This window comes from Lynx rufus, unplaced genomic scaffold (assembly GCF_022079265.1).
Source record: "Lynx rufus isolate CCGP_SWC_20201006 ecotype Redwood Valley unplaced genomic scaffold, mLynRuf1.p SCAF_9, whole genome shotgun sequence".
Lineage (NCBI taxonomy): Eukaryota > Metazoa > Chordata > Mammalia > Carnivora > Felidae > Lynx > Lynx rufus.
Genome location: NW_025814897.1, coordinates 101985482 through 102006583, shown reverse-complemented (window position 1 = coordinate 102006583; position 21102 = coordinate 101985482). Strand labels below are relative to the sequence as shown.

Below are 21102 nucleotides of genomic sequence, written 5' to 3'. Positions count from 1 at the left end.
GTGAGAATTCTTCATCATGATGGAACACAATGGCAGCTCTTCTTGAAATATAATACCTGATCAACAATTGTCTTTGCATCTCCTCCGAAAGAGAGAGTCTTGATTTATTTAATGAGTTTATCCAGAGCCTCTTTCACATCCTTATTTCTCAGGCTGTAGATCATGGGGTTCAACATGGGGAATACCACAGTGTAAAATGTAGAAACTATTTTGTCCCTGTCCAAAGAATAGCTAGACTGGGGACGAGAATAGATGTAGAGAATGGAGCCATAGTACAAGGTGACAGAGATCAGGTGGGAGGAACAGGTGGAGAAAGCTTTGAGGCGACCCTGGGTGGAACGGATCCTCAAGATGGTGGCAATGATGAACAGGTAGGAAGCGAGGATGAGCACTGTGGGGGTGATGACATTGGAGGCCAGGAGGAAGTAGAGCACAGTCTGGTAGCCATCTTTTTTGCCACAAGCCAACTTCACCAGGGGAAGCAAATCACAAAAAAAGTCATCAATGACATTGCCACTACAGAAGTTCAAGGCAAAAGTTCTTTTGGTGATAATAGAAGAGTTAATAAAGCCACCAAGGTATGAAGATACTACCAAAGATGCACATAGCTTTACGGACATAGCCTGAGAATAAAGCAATGGCTTTGAGATGGCCATGTAGCGGTCATAAGCCATGGCAGCCAACAGGTAACACTCACTGTATGCCAGCCCAGCAGAGAAGAAGAACTGACATACACAGCCAGCAAAGGAGATGCTTTTGTCTTCAGAGATGCAGGTCATGAGGATCTTTGGGGTGTAGACAGTGGAATAGCAGAAATCCAGAAAAGATAGATTCCCAATGAAAAAATACATAGGTGTGTGCAGCCGGGAGTCTCTACAGATCAACACCACGAGGGAGGTATTTCCTACCACAGTCAGAGAGTACACACCAAGGAATACCGCAAACAGGACCAGCTGCATCGTTGGGTCTGTGGTGAAACCCACCAGGATGAACTCCGTCGCTGTGTGATTGCTTCTCTCCATGGCTCACCTAAGAGGAGAGAAAAATAGATTTCAGCTTGCATTATTGTGCTGAATAAATGGAAAATATACTGAAAAAATAAATTATATATACTAGAGTTTAATTTTTAATTTTCATTTTTTTTAATCTCCTGACCATTTCTCTTCCCTGGACTCCAGACTCACAGATCCAAATCCCTACTTAACATCTTTTACGGGAGTTATACTGGAAATTTCAAAAAATACTAACTCCAACAGTCCTTCCTCAGCCTGTTTTTCTCTCAGACTTCTCCACTGCTGTGGAGAAGTAATGTAAATGGCGTTACCCCTTTTTAGGGAAAATCAATTACTACTCTCGACTCTTCTCTTCCTTTTACACTGTAACCAACTAATCAGCAACATCTTGATTCTACCTTCACAATGTATCTAGAACCTGAAGAATGTTTCCAAGCTCCAGTGGTTGCTAGGCTAAAACCACTCTGACCTCTCATGGGTGTTACCACAGAGCTTCTAGTGGTTGTCCTGCTTCCTCCCTCCTTCCATCCTTACCCCACTTGGCTCTCTGAAAGAGGCAGGCAGAGCGATCCTGCTAAAAGACCGGTTAGACCACGTTACTCATCTGCTTCAAACACTCTGGTGATTTCTCAGCTTATTCAGGGTAAAGCCAAAATCCTTACAAAGGTGGACTGGCTTATTGCCTCTTTGCTTCTGACTCCTACTGTCCGCTCCAACCATGCCACCTCCTTTTAATTCTTAGAATGAACAGGGATACTCTGAGGCTTTGGAACTGCTTCTCTGCATGGCTAGGATGTTCTTCCTCAGTCTGTCTTTATAGCAAACATTTTTCAAGTGTTCATCACCACTGAAATTACCACCATTCAGATGTTCCTGATCACCATATTGCAAGCTACTCCCCCGGCATTTCTTGTATCCCTTTTGTGCTTTATTATTCTCCTAGCACTGCTCATTATCTAATGTTATGTACGTCTTTTCTCTTCTCTATAATGTTTTTAAAAAAGAAACAACAAGCCAAAGAAAGGGTCGTTTGCCCCCTGGGAAGCAAATCAAGATTTAATTACCGTTTCAACATACCCTAGGGATGTGACCTTTAAATTTAAAAAATACATACATTCTTGACAGAGAGAGAGAGAGAGAGAGGCAGAGAGAGAGACAGAGCATGAGAGTGGGGCAGGGCAGAGAGAGAGAGAGGGATACTTAGAATCTGAAGCAGGCTCCAAACTGTCCCCACAGAGCCTGACATAGGGCTCAAACTCATGAACCATGAGATCATGACCTGAGCAGAAATCAGAGGCTTACCCAACTGAGCCATTCAAGTGCCCGGGAATGTGATATTTTAATAGTCATTCTGAAATTCCCCAGATCAGCACTAGTGAAGTCATCTGCATGATAAAAGCCCTGTTTTTCCCTTTTCCCCAAAAAAGGTGTTCTTGCCTAACACAATCCTTTCTTTCTTTTGCTAATAACTTCCTTGCCCCACCCTCCTTCCTACAAAAATGTTCCTTTCTGGGCAGCTCCTGGGAGCCTCCTTGTACTTGCTGGCTGGGCTGCTACTTGATTCGTGAATCATTTGATAAAGCCAATTAGACCTTCAACTTTACTCAACTGAATTTTGTTTCTCAACAATATACCCTTTCCTGCCTGTTTTTGATGGAAAAAAAAATACTAATTCAATGTTTATCTCATATTCACGTGTAGGTTATTATGAAATTTTATGGGCTGTTTTAAACGTGACACTTAATGCAAATGGAGAACAGTTGTACAGCTGGGCAAAATCTTTGAAAACACAGATCCATGAGGCCTAGAAGAGAGTTTCATGTGGGAAATGCTTGAAAACTCCCGGACTCAATCTTCAACTTTCAACTTATTTTCTTTCTTTCTTTCTTTCTTTCTTTCTTTCTTTCTTTCTTTCTTTCTTTCTTTCTTCTTTCTTTCAAGTATTTATTTATTTTGAGAGACAGAGAGAGAGAGGGAGAGAGAAAATCCCATGCAGGCTCAGCACTGTTAGCACAGAGACTGATGCGGGGATGAAACTCAAGAACTGTGAGATCACGACCTAGGCTGGGGTCAGATGCCTAAGTGACTGAGCCACCCGGGTGCCCCTCAGCTTAGTAGCTTCTAGTTTGATCGTTCTCTGGTTGTCATCATTATTTCAAAATCTGATTGTTTCTAAACCTAATGGTGAACAATATTCAATATTTTATTTGGAGTCGAGCACTGTTGTTAGTGTTGCATGTACATTACTTTACACATTCTCATAACATCCATCAGAGGTATATTGAGAGATTCATAGCAGCAATTTACAGACGACCAAGTTCGGTGCAAATAAATAGCTAGTAAGTTTACAATTAGTAAGTGGTGTTGTCTTACTCCAGAGACTGCTAAGCCATCTGCTTTCATATTTGATATTAGTTAACAGTTGCTTGTGGGATCCACGCGTCTCTCTTTTTTTGGCTATAACACCTTAACTCCAAACCAATAGGACAATGCTGACAGATTCAGATGCTGTCACACGTCGGGTCAGGTAAATGCTTCTAAGTAATACCCAAATCACCTGGCAGAGTCCTTTATCTCATATTTACAGGCAATCCTGATTATGAGCCTAGAAACGATCTACTTACCTTGCCCAGAACGAAGACCCTTAAACTCACAGGCCTGAAACTCAGTCACAGCCAACAAAGGACCACGTTGTGGATCCAAGTATCTTATATTTGCTCAGGATCCCCAGTGTGTTTGATTCCTCAAACACCTCAGGGGTTTAGGCTTTGAAAGTGACTAAAAGGCAATTAAGCAAAAAGTGTATTAACTTTTGTAGTAGATTCTTTTTTTTTTAATTTTTTAAGGTTCATTTATTTTTGAGAGAGAGAGAGACAGCACAAGAAGGGGAGGGGCAGAGAGACTGGGAGACACAGAATCTGAAGCATGCTTCAGCCTTTGAGCTGTCAGCACAGAGCCTGTTGTGGAGCTCGAACTCGGGAACTGTGAGTTTGTGACCTGGGCTGAAGTTGGACGCTTAACTGAGCCACCCAGGCGCCCCTTCATGTAGTAAATTTTTATTTAGTGCAAAAAAAAAAAAGGGAATGGTTTTAAAAGTAATCATAATTATTGTGATATTTTGAGAAACTACTCTTTGTAAAACACCTTCACGGGAACTTTATTTGATTGCCAAACAACTTTATGAGGTAGGTATTACCGTTCCTATTACAGACAAGAAAATAGATCCAGAATACTTAACCAACTTCCCCAAGGCAAACTTGGAAGTCAGTGCAGTCAGGATTTAACTCAAGGCAGCATGACTATAAAATTCATAGGCTTTCCCCTATACCAATGCATACTTTGGAGAAACATAATCTTTGAGTATCTATTCAGCTATGACCATAAAGCTTTAGAAGAGGACTTTATGATCCTGAGTGTTTATACAGATGGATTTTGCAACAAATATCTCCAGTCTCATTTTTCATCAACTTGTTACTCAATTTTTAAATGACAAGAAAGGTGTCATCTTGTATTGTCCCTAAAAGCAACATATCAAGTTTTTCCATTATCATCCTAACAATATTTGCTGAATATTTAGGATGGCCCAGGCACTCCACTGAGTGTTTTATTTTATTTTTTAAATTTGTTTTAGCTTATCTATTTATTTTGAGAGAGAGAGAGAGAGAGATAAAGAGAGAGAGAGAGAGAGAGAGAGAGAGAGAAAGTCAGGGAGGGGAAGAGAGAGAGGGAGAGAGAGAATTCTAAGCAGGCATTGCACTGTCAGTGCAGAGCCCTATGGGCAGCTCACACCCATGAAGGATGAGATCATGACCTGAGCTAAAACCAAGAGTCTGATGCTTTACCAACCAAGCTTCCCAGGTGCCTCTCCACTGAGTGTTCTAAAAGTCATGTCAGTTTAACCTTCATGATGATCTTGTGAAGTAGGAGTGATTACTATTCCCATTTTACAGATGAGCTATTTGAGATAGAGGAATGAGTGTACATACTTTGTTCAAGGTTACAAAATTTGAGGCTTAGAGAGGCAAGATTCAAGTTCTCTCACTGCATATCATCCGTCCCCAAGTCTACATAGCTATACAGCATTTACTATGTTCTAGATGCTCTGTCAGGCACTATGGACAAGAGAGAGAACTAAGGGATGGACCTGATTTCAAGAAAGGTGTAGTTTATTGGGAGAAACCCAGTCTTTGAAAACAAAGAATCGCCATAGGTTCTAATTGGATTATCTATCATCGCTGATAGTGGGAGGCAGGCCAGACTGGAGAGCTGGGGAGGGGCAATGAGGGAAGTGTTATGTGTATGTGCTATGGTAGGTTTTACACATGAGGGAGGAACGTATTTCTTGGCTGAAGATGCATGGAGACTTACCATGTGTGAGGAAGGGATTTCTGGTAAAGAAAAGAAACTACAATCATCAAGGTATAGAGGCAGGACGTGGAATGGAGAGTGGAAAGTTGTCCAAAGTTTGTCAAATCTGTCCAGAGTGTCTTTTTGTTGGAATGATGTTAGATGAGATTGCACAAGGCTAATGCCACACTCAGAACATTCTTGAAGACAATGGCTTAACCTGGACTGGTGTTAAAATGCTTAAAATGTTAGAGGCTATGGCAAAAACTTGGTGGTATTCAGGAGGCAACTAGCACTGCCTGAATCAAAATGTGCCCAGCAAGTACAAATAATGAATGCATAGATACTCCACTCCACCCAAAATTCAAGATCAGAAAAATAAAGAGAGGGTGGCCCTCCTAAAAATGAAAGTGATGAGGGGCACCTGGGTGGCTCAGTCGGTTAAGTGTCTGATTTTGGCTCAGGTCATGATCTCCTGGTTTGTGAGTTCAAGCCCCGCGTCGGGCTCTGTGTCGACAGCTCAGAGCCTGGAGCCTCCTTCAGATTCTGTCTCTCTCTCCTTCTCTCTCTGCCCCTCTTCCACTCACTTGCACACACACACACACTCTCTCTCTCTGAAAAATAAACATTAAAAAAAATTTAAAAATGAAAGTGATGACTGGAGATTATAAAGCAAATCAGTGGGCATGGCTGAGTCAACAGTCAGTGCCTCTGACTCCATGTTCTGTGTTCTTTCTACTACAGTAAATTCCTGCTAAACATTCCCCCACCATGACAAAATCTGTCCTCCTTTTAGGCATTTTTGCTGTTAGTCATATCATGAAGAGAAGGGGCCAATAACTCTTGACTTCCCAAACTTCATGCCCTAACCCACCCAGTCCTCCGATAAAGATGATTGGTAGCCTAGTGAGATGGGGCGTGGGTGGAATGGAGACAGTTTCATAGTGCAGTGGGACATTGGCACCCCAAGGGACACATTTTGGCTAGGGATGTCTATGTTTCTCTCCACGAACTCTGCACACTCACATATATGCATACGCTTCATTTGCAGTTCAAAGGATGTTCAATTGTGAGATATTTACACTTGCTGTTCATTCTGCTTAGAACATTCTTTGCCTCCTTTAGTTGTGCAAAATATATCATCTTCTTAGAAAGGTCTTTCTTGATCACCTTCTTCAAAATTGTGCCCTGTGCACACCGCTCCCCCCTCCCCTCCCCACCCCCCCCACCCCCCCACCCCCCCCCCCCGCCCCAGCACTTTCTATCCCTTACCCTGCTTTATTCTTCAGAGCAATTACCATCTGGGTTACCATATAACCGACTATGTTATTTCCTGTCTGTCTCTTTCCACTAGGATGTGAATACAAGAAGGGCTTGTTCTGTTGCTTGTTTTTTTTCACTGCTGGATGCCACTGCTTAAAGCAACATCTACCACAGAGAAGGCATGAATAATATTAGCTGAATGGATGAGTAGACAGACTCCTCTAATTCTCAGAAGCATGTCAATTAAATCCACATTCTGGTTTGCCTTAATGATGGCATTTAAGCTTTCGTGGACTTCTTTGTCATTCCACATGACCTGTAATCACAGAAATCTCTGAGCATTCTGTGCTAGTCACAGGCATGCAAAGAAAAATCAAGGACAAATAGTCAAAGAATACACAGTCTGACCACTGAAATACACACATTAATGGCACTTCAAAATAGAGTGTATTCGTGAGAGGGAGGGTTGTTTCCATTTAAGCAGCAAATTCTTTCATGTTGAAGAGCTACAAGGAGGCATGTCTTTGAAATGAAAGGTGGCCACGATTTGGACGGTAGTCCAAGCAGAGACAGCACTGGGCCTTTGGGCTGATGACAGGGATTCAAGTTTGATCTTACTGCTTACAGTTGTTGGAAGACCTTACACAAGTTACTGGATTATGCCAAACCTTGTAAAACAAGACTTTTAGATAGGGCTGTTGTAAAGACTGAAGAATATAATGTTTTTAAGCTGGTATTGGAAGGCCGGGCACATGAAAGATGCTTATGATGTCAGTGGCCCTCCAATTCAGAGAACTTAACTATCAACTCCTATAGAGCTCAGCTATAGTTTCTCTTAGACAAATTTTAGTAAGTCAGCTCTTATTAGAATGCCATTATTAGAACTTACTAGAACTGCTATTAGGCCAGCAGTCCTCCTTTACAGAGCTGTGAAGATGAAATGAACTAATATATATTTGTGCAGAGGCATTTTGCAGGAAAGCATATATGGGGAAGCAATATGGGCTCTTGAGCGTGAAATACGGGGTCACACAGACTTGAGCTGAGTTCTAATTCCAATCCTTTATAACCTGGTCACCTTTGAACCCTTAGTTAATCCTCCTGAGAATCAATTTCTTCATGTGTCGTATAACACACTTTTTACCTGAAATAATGCATTTCTATAAGATTATGCAGATATTTCTGAAACACAATGTATTTTTAAGGAAATTAGAAGGACATCCGATAATGGCTATTAGGGGTTGAGCATTAAATATTACATTGGTTATTGATGTCATATGATTATGAAGTAGCAGAATTGTCAATATTCTGCAAAAGAGTAAAGAGAATACAATTGGTGGCAATATAGCCCCTCATTACCTTTGCTGTTTTCCTCTGCTAGTCAAGCATACTCTCCTCGTGCACAAGCCTCTCTTGGTGACTCTGGCTGTCCTCCCTGTTCTGCTGACTTCTTTATTTCTCTGTCTTACGCACCATTGCTTTAACAATAATTATGGATGTTTTGGGTCATTGGTATCTTTGGGAACCTGAACTCTGTGGATCTTGAAAGTACTCAAACCTACAACACACACATGTACAACAAAAGAGTGCACATATTTCCATTGTGTTTCCCTGGAGACTAAACATGGACTGTATGTAGGTCACAGGTTCAAGTTTTACTTTAAGAAAGGACTTCTCTGCTGGCCAGTCTTATGCAGAGGCTATGGCAAGCTGCCAGTAAGCATAAGCTGTTATCTAACATTCTTTTTAAATGGATCTTCTGTCTTTCCATCCCTTGGGAAAAACATAAATTTTAGAAGAAATTACACTTCTCATGATTTGCTTTGAACCTGAGTCTAGGGGGTTCTCTTATTCTGCCTCTAGGGCTCTTGAGGGCCTCACAAAAACTTACTTCTTTGGGAAACAGTCTCAAAGTTATTTTTTTTCCACTTTTGTGTCAATTATATAGTTTTATTTTTCCATTTCTTCCTTTATTGCATATTTCCCTTTATCACCACAAATAAGAGAAAAAGCTGTCTTATTTATTTATTTTTTTTCCTCTAGCTGTTTCAGAAATTGCTATAAAATGAAGATAGGGCACGAAAATGAGGCTTTGGACTTCCTACCATATATAACAGAATGTAAACAGCTATTGAACTGTTGTGGGAAAAAAATAAATTTCTATGACAGCAGTAATCACTGAACTGCACAACTTATCAAAATGCATGGCAAGACCCTATTCCAACATTCTAATATTCAAGTCAGCTAGTTCTCGAATTTTCTACAATAGTTGGTAGATTCTGTTAAAAGAAAACCATAGGCCCCAAATGGAGTCACTTATGTTAAGACCCCATGTCAGCAACCAAGATTCGATACCTAACCTAACTACAGTTTCAACTCTACTCCCCCTGCATCAGAAGGTAACCTTCAACTAGTCAGCGTGAAATTACCTGGTCAGCATTAGTGAGATACTCCTCCGGATAGACTCCTTCTTTCCATTCCCCATAGGAAGGTGACCTTGCCTAAAACAATAAATTCTTTGCTAATAGTTTCCCTTTTCTACCTCCTTCCTACTTTTAAACACTTCTTTTCCTACAGCTTGACAGAGCTCCTTTCTATTTGCAAAGTGATATGCTAATTCATGAATCATTTAAAAAAGCTGATCTTTGATCTTTCAAATTACTCAGCTGAATTTTTGTTGTTTCACAATCTCAAGGGGTTTATATCCATGGAATTCCTCATGGTTTTGAAGCTTGGGGGAATGGCAAACAAAGCAATTAAAACTATGCATGGGCAAAGTCAGGTCAACCTTATTTAATAAAGACTCAAAAATGTTTTGTTTAGAGACTGTAATTCCCCAGTGATAGATTTATTTGACCATAGTTTTTCTTCACATTCTATATTGAGTTTTTCTGAATCCATCCATATATGTAAAACAGATATGATCCATATATAAAAATATAATATATATATTTATATTATTTATTTATTATTTATTTTATATTTTTATATTTATATATTATATTTTATATTTTTATTTATATTTATATTATTATTTATTATTTATTTATTATTATTTATAAAATATTTTTATAAATGTAATATTTATATTATAAATATAAATATTTATAATATTTTATAATATTATATAAAATAATATAGTATAAATATATTATATATTACAATATATAATATAAATATATTATATATTATATTATTGTATTAATATTATTAGTATCAATTATTAATATCAATTATTACATAATTATAAATATTAATTATTAATAATTAATCATTAATATTAATTATTAATATTATATTATATTGATACATTATTATATAATATAAATATAATATAAAATAATATTTTATATTATATTTATAAAATATTTTTATAATTTTTATATTATAAAATATAATATTTATATTATTTATAAATATATATAAATATATATAAATATATATATATATATATGGATCGACTACTGATAAACACACAGGTACCGATTTTGTAAGCAGCAGAAGTTAGGTCCCAAGAAGATGAAAGACACATAGCTTTCTGGACATAAGAAAAGTCATTTTGGGCCTCTGGCCATCTTGTGAAAGAATCTATAAGTCATTGTGTTCTGCTAAACAGTCATTATCAGGCCGGGAAATAATGTAATCATGCCAGAGACAACAAATCAGTGGTAAAACTCCCAGTGCTGATTCAAAAGTGAAGACTGCCCTGATATAGACTCTTGAATTATCTTTTCCAGATTTGAACCCCTGTGAGCCCTCAGATACCTCAGATACCCAAGCAACTGGAGCCAGTATAGCGATGATGCAGACCTTTGCCGGCGGCTCTTGTGACTTTGGCAATCTTATGATTGCCACCTGCCCCAATTCCACGTTGGATTCCCCATTGCATAAGCCCCTTGGTGAATGTGTAGGCACCCTTAGCTTAGAACGTCTCCATTTTTATAAGTCCAGGAGGCACTGCTTTGGCAAAGACACCTGGTGTTCTCCTTTACTTGTTACAAGTAAAACCCTTCCTTTTGCTAGTCTTCCGCTTTGCTGTGTTTTTTGGCTTCACATCCACCAAGAGGCTGACCCAGTTTCGGGTAACAATATTTCCGTAGGCAGTATACTAAGTATATTTTCCATTTTCCCTTCTACACGGACTGCCATCCTTTGCCACTCTATCTTCTGCTCCAGGAGACCACCCTGTATGAACTGTATCAGTCAATTTGGCCACTGGGGGAAGAGCTAACAGGAGAAAAGAGATGGTTTGGAACGTGTATTCCCAGACTCTGTCCCTGCACAGCCAATCGAGGCCACATTAATCCCTAGATCAATGCCACAGCTTTTATCCCATCTTCCTCACGAAAAAATCTTTCTCTCCCTCTCTCTCTGTGCTCTGATAATGGCTCTTTCCCCTTCTCCTTTCAGGCCCACATGTGGTAAAATTCTGTGTCAAAGGACTAGTCTGTCCTTTGTGGCTTTTCCATACTCCATTCACATCTTTATAAATAGTCCCTCTATTAAGTCCTCTTCAATTTGGGCCATCTGATTCCTGATACGACTCTGACTGATATGGTAATTAATATGAGGAGTAGCCTAAAATGATACCCTTAAACTGGTCACTGAGATTAGTTTGATTACATATTTAAAGAATGTGCAGATACATCATTTAATAGGGAAATGAGACTCTGGTAAGCCATGGCATGTAGTGGCATCATGATAATTTTTTACGTTATTTTTAATTTAAATTTTAGTTATTTACCATAAACAATGTTGGTTTCAGGAGTAGAACTCAGTGGTTCATCACTTACATTCAACACCCAGTGCTCATCACAACAAGCACCCTCTTTAGCACCCATCACCCATCTAGCCCATCTCCCACCCCCCTCCCTCCAACAACCCTCAGTTTGTTCTCTATCATTAAGAGTCTTTTGTGGTTTGTTTCCCTCTTTACCTTTCCTCGTCCCATATGCTCATCTGTTTTGTTTCCTAAATTCCACTTAATGAGTGAAATAATGTGCTATTTGTCTTTCTCTGACTGGTTTATTTCATTCTTTCTTAGAGCTGAGTAATATTCCATTGTATATGTGTGTATATATATGTATACATACAGACACCACATCTTGTTTATCCATTCATCAGTCGATGGACATTTGGGCTCTCTCCATAGTTTGGCTATTGTTGATAATGTGCTATAAACATCAGGTGTTGTAGGCTCTAAGTTTCAAGCTCTCTTTTGTGTAGCAAAAGAGCAGGACGCAGGATGAAAAGTGAGAGATGGCTAATGTCCCAGAAAAGATAAGAGCCCCGAATAAGGGTCTTGCCCCATATTTATTAAGATCAGAAGGCTTACAAACATGATGGGCATGCACAAAGAGACAAAGAAGCTGGGAACATTAAGTTGGGGTTTTGAATATATATGGTGTTTGGGGTTTGGGTCAATATAAAACAAAATCCTGGCACTGGGAAGATGGGCAGATGGTTCTTAATGGCATACAGGAGGCACCATGTCTGTTACCTTAGCTAGCCTAGGGGATAAGACAGATAGGGGAAATAACTTCAGGGTTAACAAGGCACCTTTTCTGTTGTTAACCATCTCCACTCTAGGCTGCTTTACCTTCAACCCAGCGGTCTATAACTCAATTTATCTGTTTACCTAACTTGGTCCTTCCCTCCTGTGAAAGCAACTTTCTGCTATGGTGCTAAATTGGGGTGGGGGGGCGGGGCGCTTCTGCCCAGAACGCCTAATCTTGCTTACCTCATATACCTTTGTATTGGGTGCCTTTGTGCCCCTCTCTATTCTGGGGCCTTTACCCCTCCCTCTCTATTCTGGGGGCTCTGCACCTCCCTATTCTGGGGTCAAACTCTGGGTTTGAGTTTACCCAAACTTGGGTGTGAGCATCCCATGACTTTGTACTTCTTAATGCCTTGTTAACCCATTGGTATAAGCCCAGGGATTCCTGAGCTTATTCCCCACAATCAGGGTGCATGCATCCCTTTGAATCAGTATTTGTGTATCCTTTGGATAAATACCTAGTAGTGCAATTGCTGAATTATAAGGTAGTTAGTTCTATTTTTAGTTTTTTTGAGAACCTTCATATCATTATCCAGAGTGGCTGTGCCAGTTTGCATTCCCACCAACAGTACAAGAGTGTTCCCCTTTCTCCACATCCTCACCAGCACCTGTCGTTTCTTGTGTTAATCATTACCAGCAACGTCACAGCTTGAAGTGCAGTAAAAGAGCAAAGCACTGAAAAATCAACTGGCGTTAGGATTGATCACAACCACAATAACATTGATTGGAAAAATCATAGGGTCTTTTGAACCCCAGACTGTGATTACCTGATTCTTTTGAACCCCAAACTGTGATTACCTGATGGTAAGCATGAAAGTGCATTTGGAAAGCTTCCACTGTGGGTTTCAGGGAGTTTCCCATTTCCATTAGTCCTTTAGGAAAGATATGGTTGAGGTCCAAGCCAGGGACTGATTGTGAGGACTGCAGAGAAACAATACCAATGACATTGACCTTTGAACAACACATGTTTGAACTGTGTGGATCCACTTAACATGCAGATTTTTTTCAATGAATACAGGACAGTGTTGTGAATATATTTTCCCTTCCTTGTGATTTTCCTCATAACATTTTTTTCTCTAACTTTATTGTAAAAATACAGTATCAAACACATAGAACATACAAAATATGTGTTTATGTTATCACTAAGGCTTGCGGTCAATGGAGGCCATTAGTAGGTAAGTTTTTGGGGAGTCAGAATTTATATACTGATTTTTGAATATGTGCGGGTCAGTGCCACTAACCCCTGTGTGGTTCAAGGGTCAACTCTAAATACTAAACACTGCCAGAGATTTTATGGTAAGCTAAAATAATTGATGGAGGGAAGAATTGCGACCATTAAGCAATGGGATAGTGATATTGGGTAGACAAGGACAGATCCCAAAACAAAAATCCTTGCTTGAAGAGACAGTCCCTAACTTTGCCCACTTGAGGGAAATAGCTTTTCTCTGGACAAGTTTTCCAATGACTGTGCTTAAGAAGTTGCCTCATGGGGGCAGCTGAGCGGCTCAATCGGTTAAGCATTGGATTTTGGCTGAAGTCATGATCTCATGGTTTGAGCCCCATGCCAGGCTCTGTGCTTACAGAGTCTCTCCCTCTCTCTCTCTCTGTCTCTCTCTCTGCCCCTCCCCCACTTGCATGTTCACTCTCGTTCTCCCTCAAAAATAAATAAATGAATGAATTAATTAATTAAAAAAATTAAAAAAAAAGTTTCCTTATGGACTTATGTAATTCTCAACACCCAAATTCACCATACCACATTGACTCTGCAATGAAATTAAATACCATTAGCCCAGATGAAGAAATCAAAGACTTTCTCTTAGAGGAAATTTACACTAAGAAATTTATAAGATCCTCCCTATCTGTATTGGCACAAATTCAGGAAGCATGTAGGAGATTGGGTTCTAAAAGTGATAAACCAAGGAGACTGAAACGTAAGGATTAATCAAGGCAAACTTATCACAAGTGGACCCATGAAGGATTCAGGAATTCATTGTGTTTCCTCAAGAACCCTAGCAATTTATGGTATAATTAAATACTCAATAGAATTGCTTTTTTTCCCACTGATTACTTACTGAAGATAAGACATTCCCAATGCAGTGACGACAAAATATGTGGTTAACATCAATACCATAGGTTTAGTTAATTTCTTCATAATGTTTATATTTAGTGTGCTAACTTCCTAAGATTACTTATATGCTTATTGTAATCTTTTCATGTTGTAATAAACTTATTTGGAAATCTCCTCAAGGTAAATTTACAAAACAAAAATGAATAAAAATATCTTCTCAGGCCAGCAGTCATTTCTTATTTGGAAAATAGAACAGTTTTCCTAAAGTAAATAAAACAGGAGAAACATGTCAAATGATTAATTCTCCTCTTTTATTATTAAACTTTTAATGTCAATATGACTTTTCAAACAGAAGTGTTTTTTTTGTCTTTTTTTTTGAAAAATGATACTCCTAACATTATTTTTTCAATTCTCAGCCAACATTAAATAACCTGTTTTATGTTATTATTTTGCATTAATTTAATACATGAGAATAATTTAAGAAAAATTTAATCTTATAACTTTATTCTAGTTAGTGAGTGTATTCAATCTTCATCTGTTAAATCAAAGATTGAATCTGCATAGTTAGCTTTTCATTTAAGAATTATTATCTAATTCAGAATATCAGAACTACCCTTTTTCAATTGGTTATTCTCTGGTGTTATAGCTGCTACTGATTATTATTAGTAGTAGTATTCCTCAGTGCTGACTATTTCTTTCTGATCTTTGTACAACTCCCAGTTTTACTGGCACTATTTGGAAAACATAGTTCTTTATAGTTATTATTTGCTGCTTATACCAATAAAACATGGACATATTGATATTTATTTGGATTTCTATATATTTCTATGTATTTCTCTCTCATATTTAATCATATTGCTATTTTTTAAAACCCAATCAAAATGAATATTTCCCTTTCTTTTGTTTTATTGCTACCTTCTTTTTTATTTTTAATTTTTTTAACATTCACTCGTTTTTGAGAAAGAGAGAGAGAGGGAGAGAGAGAGAAAGTCGGGGAGGGGCAGAGAGAGGGAGACACAGAACTCAAAGCAAGCTCCAGGCTCTGAGTGTCAGCACAGAACCGACCGTGGGGCTCAAACTCACAAACCACGAGATCATGACCTGAGCTGAAGTTGGACACTTAACCGAATGAGCCACCCAGGTGCCCCGATATCACTACATTCTTACACTCTCTCTATATACTTCTCTTTTTATGAGTATCCTGGACTCCTTGGATTTCATTGGTTCAATATATTGCAATAAAAAGTATACTATTCTGGTTATTATCATGATTTTTCTTTGATACTCAGAATGCCACAACTTCAACCATACGGGACCCTTTAAGTCGGTTCCTTTTGTTCCTGTCCTTATTGTTTTAGAAGCATCTATGTTTTCTAGACACAACAGAGTATTTCAGGCACAAGTTATTTATTTTCTCACTCTAAAACATAGACTGTCCTCTAAGAATTACTGATCCTTAAGTGGGCAGTAGTAGTAAGGATACAAATTTAGATCTTAAGTGTGTGAAAGTCATGCAAAATATCAAGCGGTACAATGGATTGTCTTCTCTGAGCATAGAAAGAGTGGCAGTCTGAGGTGTATCTCTATACTGTTTTATTAACAGTGACTAGTGGATGGACTAATTGAGCAGGGACTGGGAATAAGACTGGAAAGTTAGTGACAAGGAGGTCTGAGAGAGTATATGGATGGAGCTCTTGGAAAGGACAGTGTGAAAGTTCTCATGCTCCATCACAGATGTGAACTGCAGGGCACTGATTGCAGAAAAGGAAATCTGCACTGAGAATGTTGGAAGCCTGTTTCCCTATGTTTTCTCCTCATAGCTTTACAGTTTTAAGTCTTACATGTAAGTTTTTAATCCATTTTGAATTGAGTTTTGTATACAGTGGGTAATTAAGAGTCCAGTTCCACTCTTTTGCATGTGTATATCCAGTTTTCTCTATGTTTACTGAAGAGACCATCTTTCCCCATTGTGGGCTCTTTTGCACCTTTGTTGAAAATAGGTTGACCTTCGATGATCAGCCTTTTCTGGGCTCTGTATTCAATTCCATTGGTGTACATGTCTGTTTTTAGTCAAGCACCATACTCTTTAATTACAGAATTTTGTAATCAGAAAATATGATGCCACCAGCTCTGCTCTTATTCAAGACTGTTTTGGCTGTTCATGGCCTTTTGTGGTTCCATATGCATTAATTTATATATATATATATATATATATATATATATATATATATATATCTCTGGGGAAAATGCCATAGAGGTTTTGATAGATCGAATCTGTAGATTGTTTTGGGGCAGTATGGATATTTTAAAGTAGTATGGAAATTTTAACAATCTTTTTCTTTCTGACCCATAAACAGTGGCTTTCTTTTTCATTTACTTATGTTTTTTCCAATTTCTTTCATCAATGTCTTTTAGTTTTTAGCGTACAGATCTTTCACCTCCTTGGTTAAATTTATTCCTAAATACTTTATTTGTTTTGATGCTAGGGTAAGTGGGATTTTTGTCTTAATTTTCCTTTCAGATAGTTTGTTGTTAAGGTATATAAATGCAACTAATGTTTGCATGTTGATTTCTTTTACCCTGATGCTTTATTAAAATTTTGTAATAGTTCTAACATGTTTCTGATGGAGTCTTTTGGGTTTTCTCTATATAAGATCATGTCATCTTATCATCAATAGGATACCATATTGCTTCAAAAAACCTCCGGAATTTAGCGGCGCCTGGGTGGCTTGGTCGGTTGAACGTACAACTTTGGCTTAGGTCATGATCTCACAGTTTGTGGGTTCGAGCCCTGCAACAGGCTCTGTGTTGACCGCCTGCTCAGATCCTGGAGACTGCTTCAGATTCTGTGCCTCCTTCTCTCTCTGCCCCTCCTCTGTTCACGCTTTGTCTCACTCTGTTTCTCAAAAATAAATAAATGTAAAAAAAATATGAAAAAAAACCTCCGGAATTTATAATAGGTCTTTGTGCTGACCATGGAACCAGACAATGTACATATTAATGTGAGAAAACTTTCAGCGCTTTTCGTATCACTTGTAAACTACACAAACCTATGAAAGTAATTGCTCCTTCTGGATTTCAGTCTAGTGGAGTCCTCTCTGTTTCTCAGAGTTGTGAGGCTCAAATATACGATAACAGATATGTTCCATGTACTGATTTTCCTTTGTATACTGAGCAGCTTCAATTGCAATTCCAAAGCCAATGCACTCTGAGAGGTTGACACCTGGTAAGGATCTACTCTGGGAGTCTCCAGCTTTCTCAAAGTAGAATTGGACATTCCAAAAAATCTTGGATGCAGTACTTTTTAGATTGTTTTCAACAGTAGTTCTTAAAAGTTGGAATACAGTAGGGAAAAAAGTGGAAGCAACAGTATGAAACTCCCTAAGAGGTTCAATATCTTGGGCTGTTTTGTGTAAATCCACAAATGTATCTTTTTTTCCCACTAAAAATGTTGGAAAATCAGGTGTTAAGGGCTCACCTGGAGAGCTTTTAAAAGTACCTATATCAGAGTCCTATCTGCAAGGATTATGATTTAATTGATTCAGGGTAGGTCTGGGCATTGATGAATAAATTGATAAATAAAGCCAAAGAAACTACAACAGCCATTCAGGATTTGAGAATTACCAGATTAAGTGATATCATTATGTGAAGGCATGATTTGACTCAGCTGGCTCTTTGTACATTGGAAGGACTTAACTAATGTTAACTTTTTACTTCCCTCCCTTTCTCTCTTCCTTCCCTATTTTCTTCCCTTTTTTTTTTTTCACTTCTTCCCTTTGGTTCCATAACAAGGGAGCAATATAGTGGTCTAGACTTTTTGTGTCCGTTTTAAAGACGCATAAGCTGAGGCTCATGAAAGTGAAGTGATGTGTTTGAGGTCACATGTAGGAAGTCCCCACGCTGGCCCTACTGTTTCCCTATAAACAGTTTGATTTCATCACTATGCAATAGTACGTGGTTCCAGAGTTTGCTATGATCATGGAAAGGGGAACGTAGGGTTCACATTTGCTATGCGGATGGTTGAGAGTACACTAGCATCATTAGCATCCCTAAATTCCAGTAGGTTCCAGGAAATGACTCTGTGTTTGGTCTCCGAACCCTGGATTTTACGTTTTGCTCTTCTTGCAGTGAATGCACTCACTCATATTTATGATGACTGGTATTAGGCAGCACTGAAGGATGAGGACACCCTGATCACTTGGAAGGGTCACTTTAACCTTGATACAGGTTCATCTGCAGAGCAGGGAGGGGAGGAGGAGCAACCAACAAATGCATCAACCAGGAATACCTCGGAACACATAAGTTTTAATTGCCAATCTGGGACATTATCCCTCAAGAATCTCAAATTCAGCCAAAGGTCCCAGAGCAAGGATACTCAGATGACTTAGGGGCTGCACTCTGTATGCATTCATCATCTTTACAAAAGGGCTGAATGTGATTATAGCACCATCTCTCATCGGTTTTTGTGTACATGAGTATGTGGTGCGGAGAGGTATGAAGCAGGTTATTGCTTTGCATTGGTTATGGCCTTCGGGTAGGTTTTATCTGTTGTGCCTATGATTACAATTGTCTATTAGATGTAAAAGAAAAAAGGAAGAGTGAAATAAAGCTATCAGTTATTTAACTAGAAGATTTTGGAATTAGGCAGACTAAAGTACAAATGATGGCTCAGCTAAATGCTCTGAGAAAACGGCATAGTTTCTCTCATCTTCAATTGTCTCATCTTCAGAATGGATCTAAGTACATTTTGGAGTTATTGTAAAGATACGATTTAATACCAGCAAAGTACCTACAAAAATATTTGTCATGCAAATAGAGAATTATAATGCACAGAATTAATATCATTTTCTTCTTGGGTGATTTTTTTCCTTTTCCATAAAGAAGTTTTTGTTTGTTTTGTTTTGTTTTGCAGGTGGGGGTGGCGGGGTGCCTGTTCTGAATATCACAATTTGTTAGCTTGTGTTATTCATGTTTACTAACATGGTATTCTTGCTGGAGTGTGGGGTTGGCTCCCTCTCAGAGCATGGCCTCCTTGGACCCCTTGCTTTCACATTTTCATATTTGCCTCCTTCTCCTCCATGTTGCATCAAACCCAAACCCCCATTATTTGTTTAAAAGACTTTTTGAAATGGATGCCTGAGTGGTTCAGTCAGTTAAGTGTCCGACTCTTGGTTTCGGCTCCGGTCATTATCTCTGGGTTAGTGAGATTGAGACCCATGTCGGCTCTGTGCTGACAGCATGGAACACGTTTGGGATTCTCTCTCTCCCTCTCTTTCTGCCCCTCTCCTGCTTGTGTTCTTTCTCTCTCTCAAAATAAATGAATAAATAAACTTAAAAAAAGACTTTGTGTAGCTAATTTACACTAAGTGGTAAATTATCATCTACAGTGCAGTTCATAAACAATCTTAGTAATGCTTTTGCAAAAATATGATTAACTCTTTTTCTAGTATAATTTTCAAAACTCACCAATGGATTCACTGGCAAAAATATTTAAGGTCTTCCTGGTTAGCGTTTCCTAAAGTTTTTCCCTAACTAGGTGGGAAACAGGATTTTGATGCTATCTTTACTCTTTTGGTTAAAAATTTTAATGTTTATTTCTTTTTGAGAGAGAGAGACACACAGTGGGAGTGGGGGAGGGGCAGAGAGAGAGAGGGACACAGAATCTGAAGCAGGCCCCAGGCCTGAGCTGTCAGCACAGAGCCCCATGGTGGGGCTTGAACTCACAGACCACAAGATCATGACCTGAGCCAAAGTTGGATGCTTAACTGACTGGGGCCCCTATGCTATCTTTATTCTTAATTTTTTAAACTTCTTAGTCTTTAATCTTTAGCAATAAATTTTGTTGATGGATGAGCTGATAATGGATGCAAAGACATTACAAAGTTTGGCAATACCACACACATGAAGGGACTATGTAGGTTTGTGTAGGTTCTAAACCTTCCTATAGTGATGTATCAAAAACTTCCAATATAATTATGTCTAATAGTCTTTCCACTTTCAGAGCACAAATTTATTTATAGAAAATTGGTTACAAGCCTGGAGTTTATATTGTGAGCTATGATTTCTTAGGTTCGATGTGTCAGATACTATGCTAAAATTGCTAGATGGACTTTGTAATGTAATCATTAAGATAATCCTATGAATTAGATACTAATATAGTTCCCACTTGAGGTAGGAGAAAAAAAAAAAGGCTTAGAAAAGTTTTGAAACTTACCTGAATGACCCACCAGAGAGCCGGTAGAGTCAGAATTCATATTCAGATGGTCTTTTTCCAGAGTTGATTTTTACCCCAACACTACGGTGCCTTGCAACATTATCCCTGGAAAAGGAGGTATGGATTATGCAAGACCGATAATATCATTGCTACACATCAAAATCTATCCTTCAAACTTAATAAACAATTTGCAGCAAAAAATGTTTTCCGTTGCACACATGATTTATATGGCAAAGATTAAAGATGTAGCTTTTAAAAATCCTGAATTTATGAAGGAACAGTAGATTTCTCCAGCATGATGTAAAATATATTGTAGATTTCTTCCTGTGACTTGCAGAACAGAAAGAGCAGCCATTTTTCTGTGAAATATGTAACATGACTGATATGCTGTGTCTATATGAAGACAAAATAACCTGAGCTTAAGTAAAGTATAAGTTAGCACACGTTGTACCTTCTTGGTAACAAGTCACATTAACTATTTCTCTCTCTCTCTCTCTCTCTCTCTCTCCCCCTCTCCCTTTTCTCCAAACTGAATTAGGTGGCTTTTTGAGCCTTAGGCAGTATTGTTTAGAAAAATAAGTGATTTGATAGTAAATGATTTTGCCGGACTCTATTCTTCCACTAAAATTACGGCTCAGAT

General features: G+C 38.5%; 1 protein-coding gene across 1 annotated transcript; it reads right to left on the bottom strand.

The window, feature by feature from the left end:
* Positions 1-104: 104 nt before the first annotated feature.
* Positions 105-1022, bottom strand: LOC124506362 (olfactory receptor 1013-like). The gene has a single exon (XM_047072411.1). The coding sequence runs from the start codon at positions 1020-1022 to the stop codon at positions 105-107; it is 918 nt and encodes a 305-aa protein (XP_046928367.1).
* Positions 1023-21102: the final 20080 nt, after the last annotated feature.

Bases quoted from the DNA above. Each gene is read 5' to 3' on its own strand.
- LOC124506362 (XM_047072411.1), bottom strand. From the start codon at position 1,022: ATGGAGAGAAGCAATCACACAGCGACGGAGTTCATCCTGGTGGGTTTC.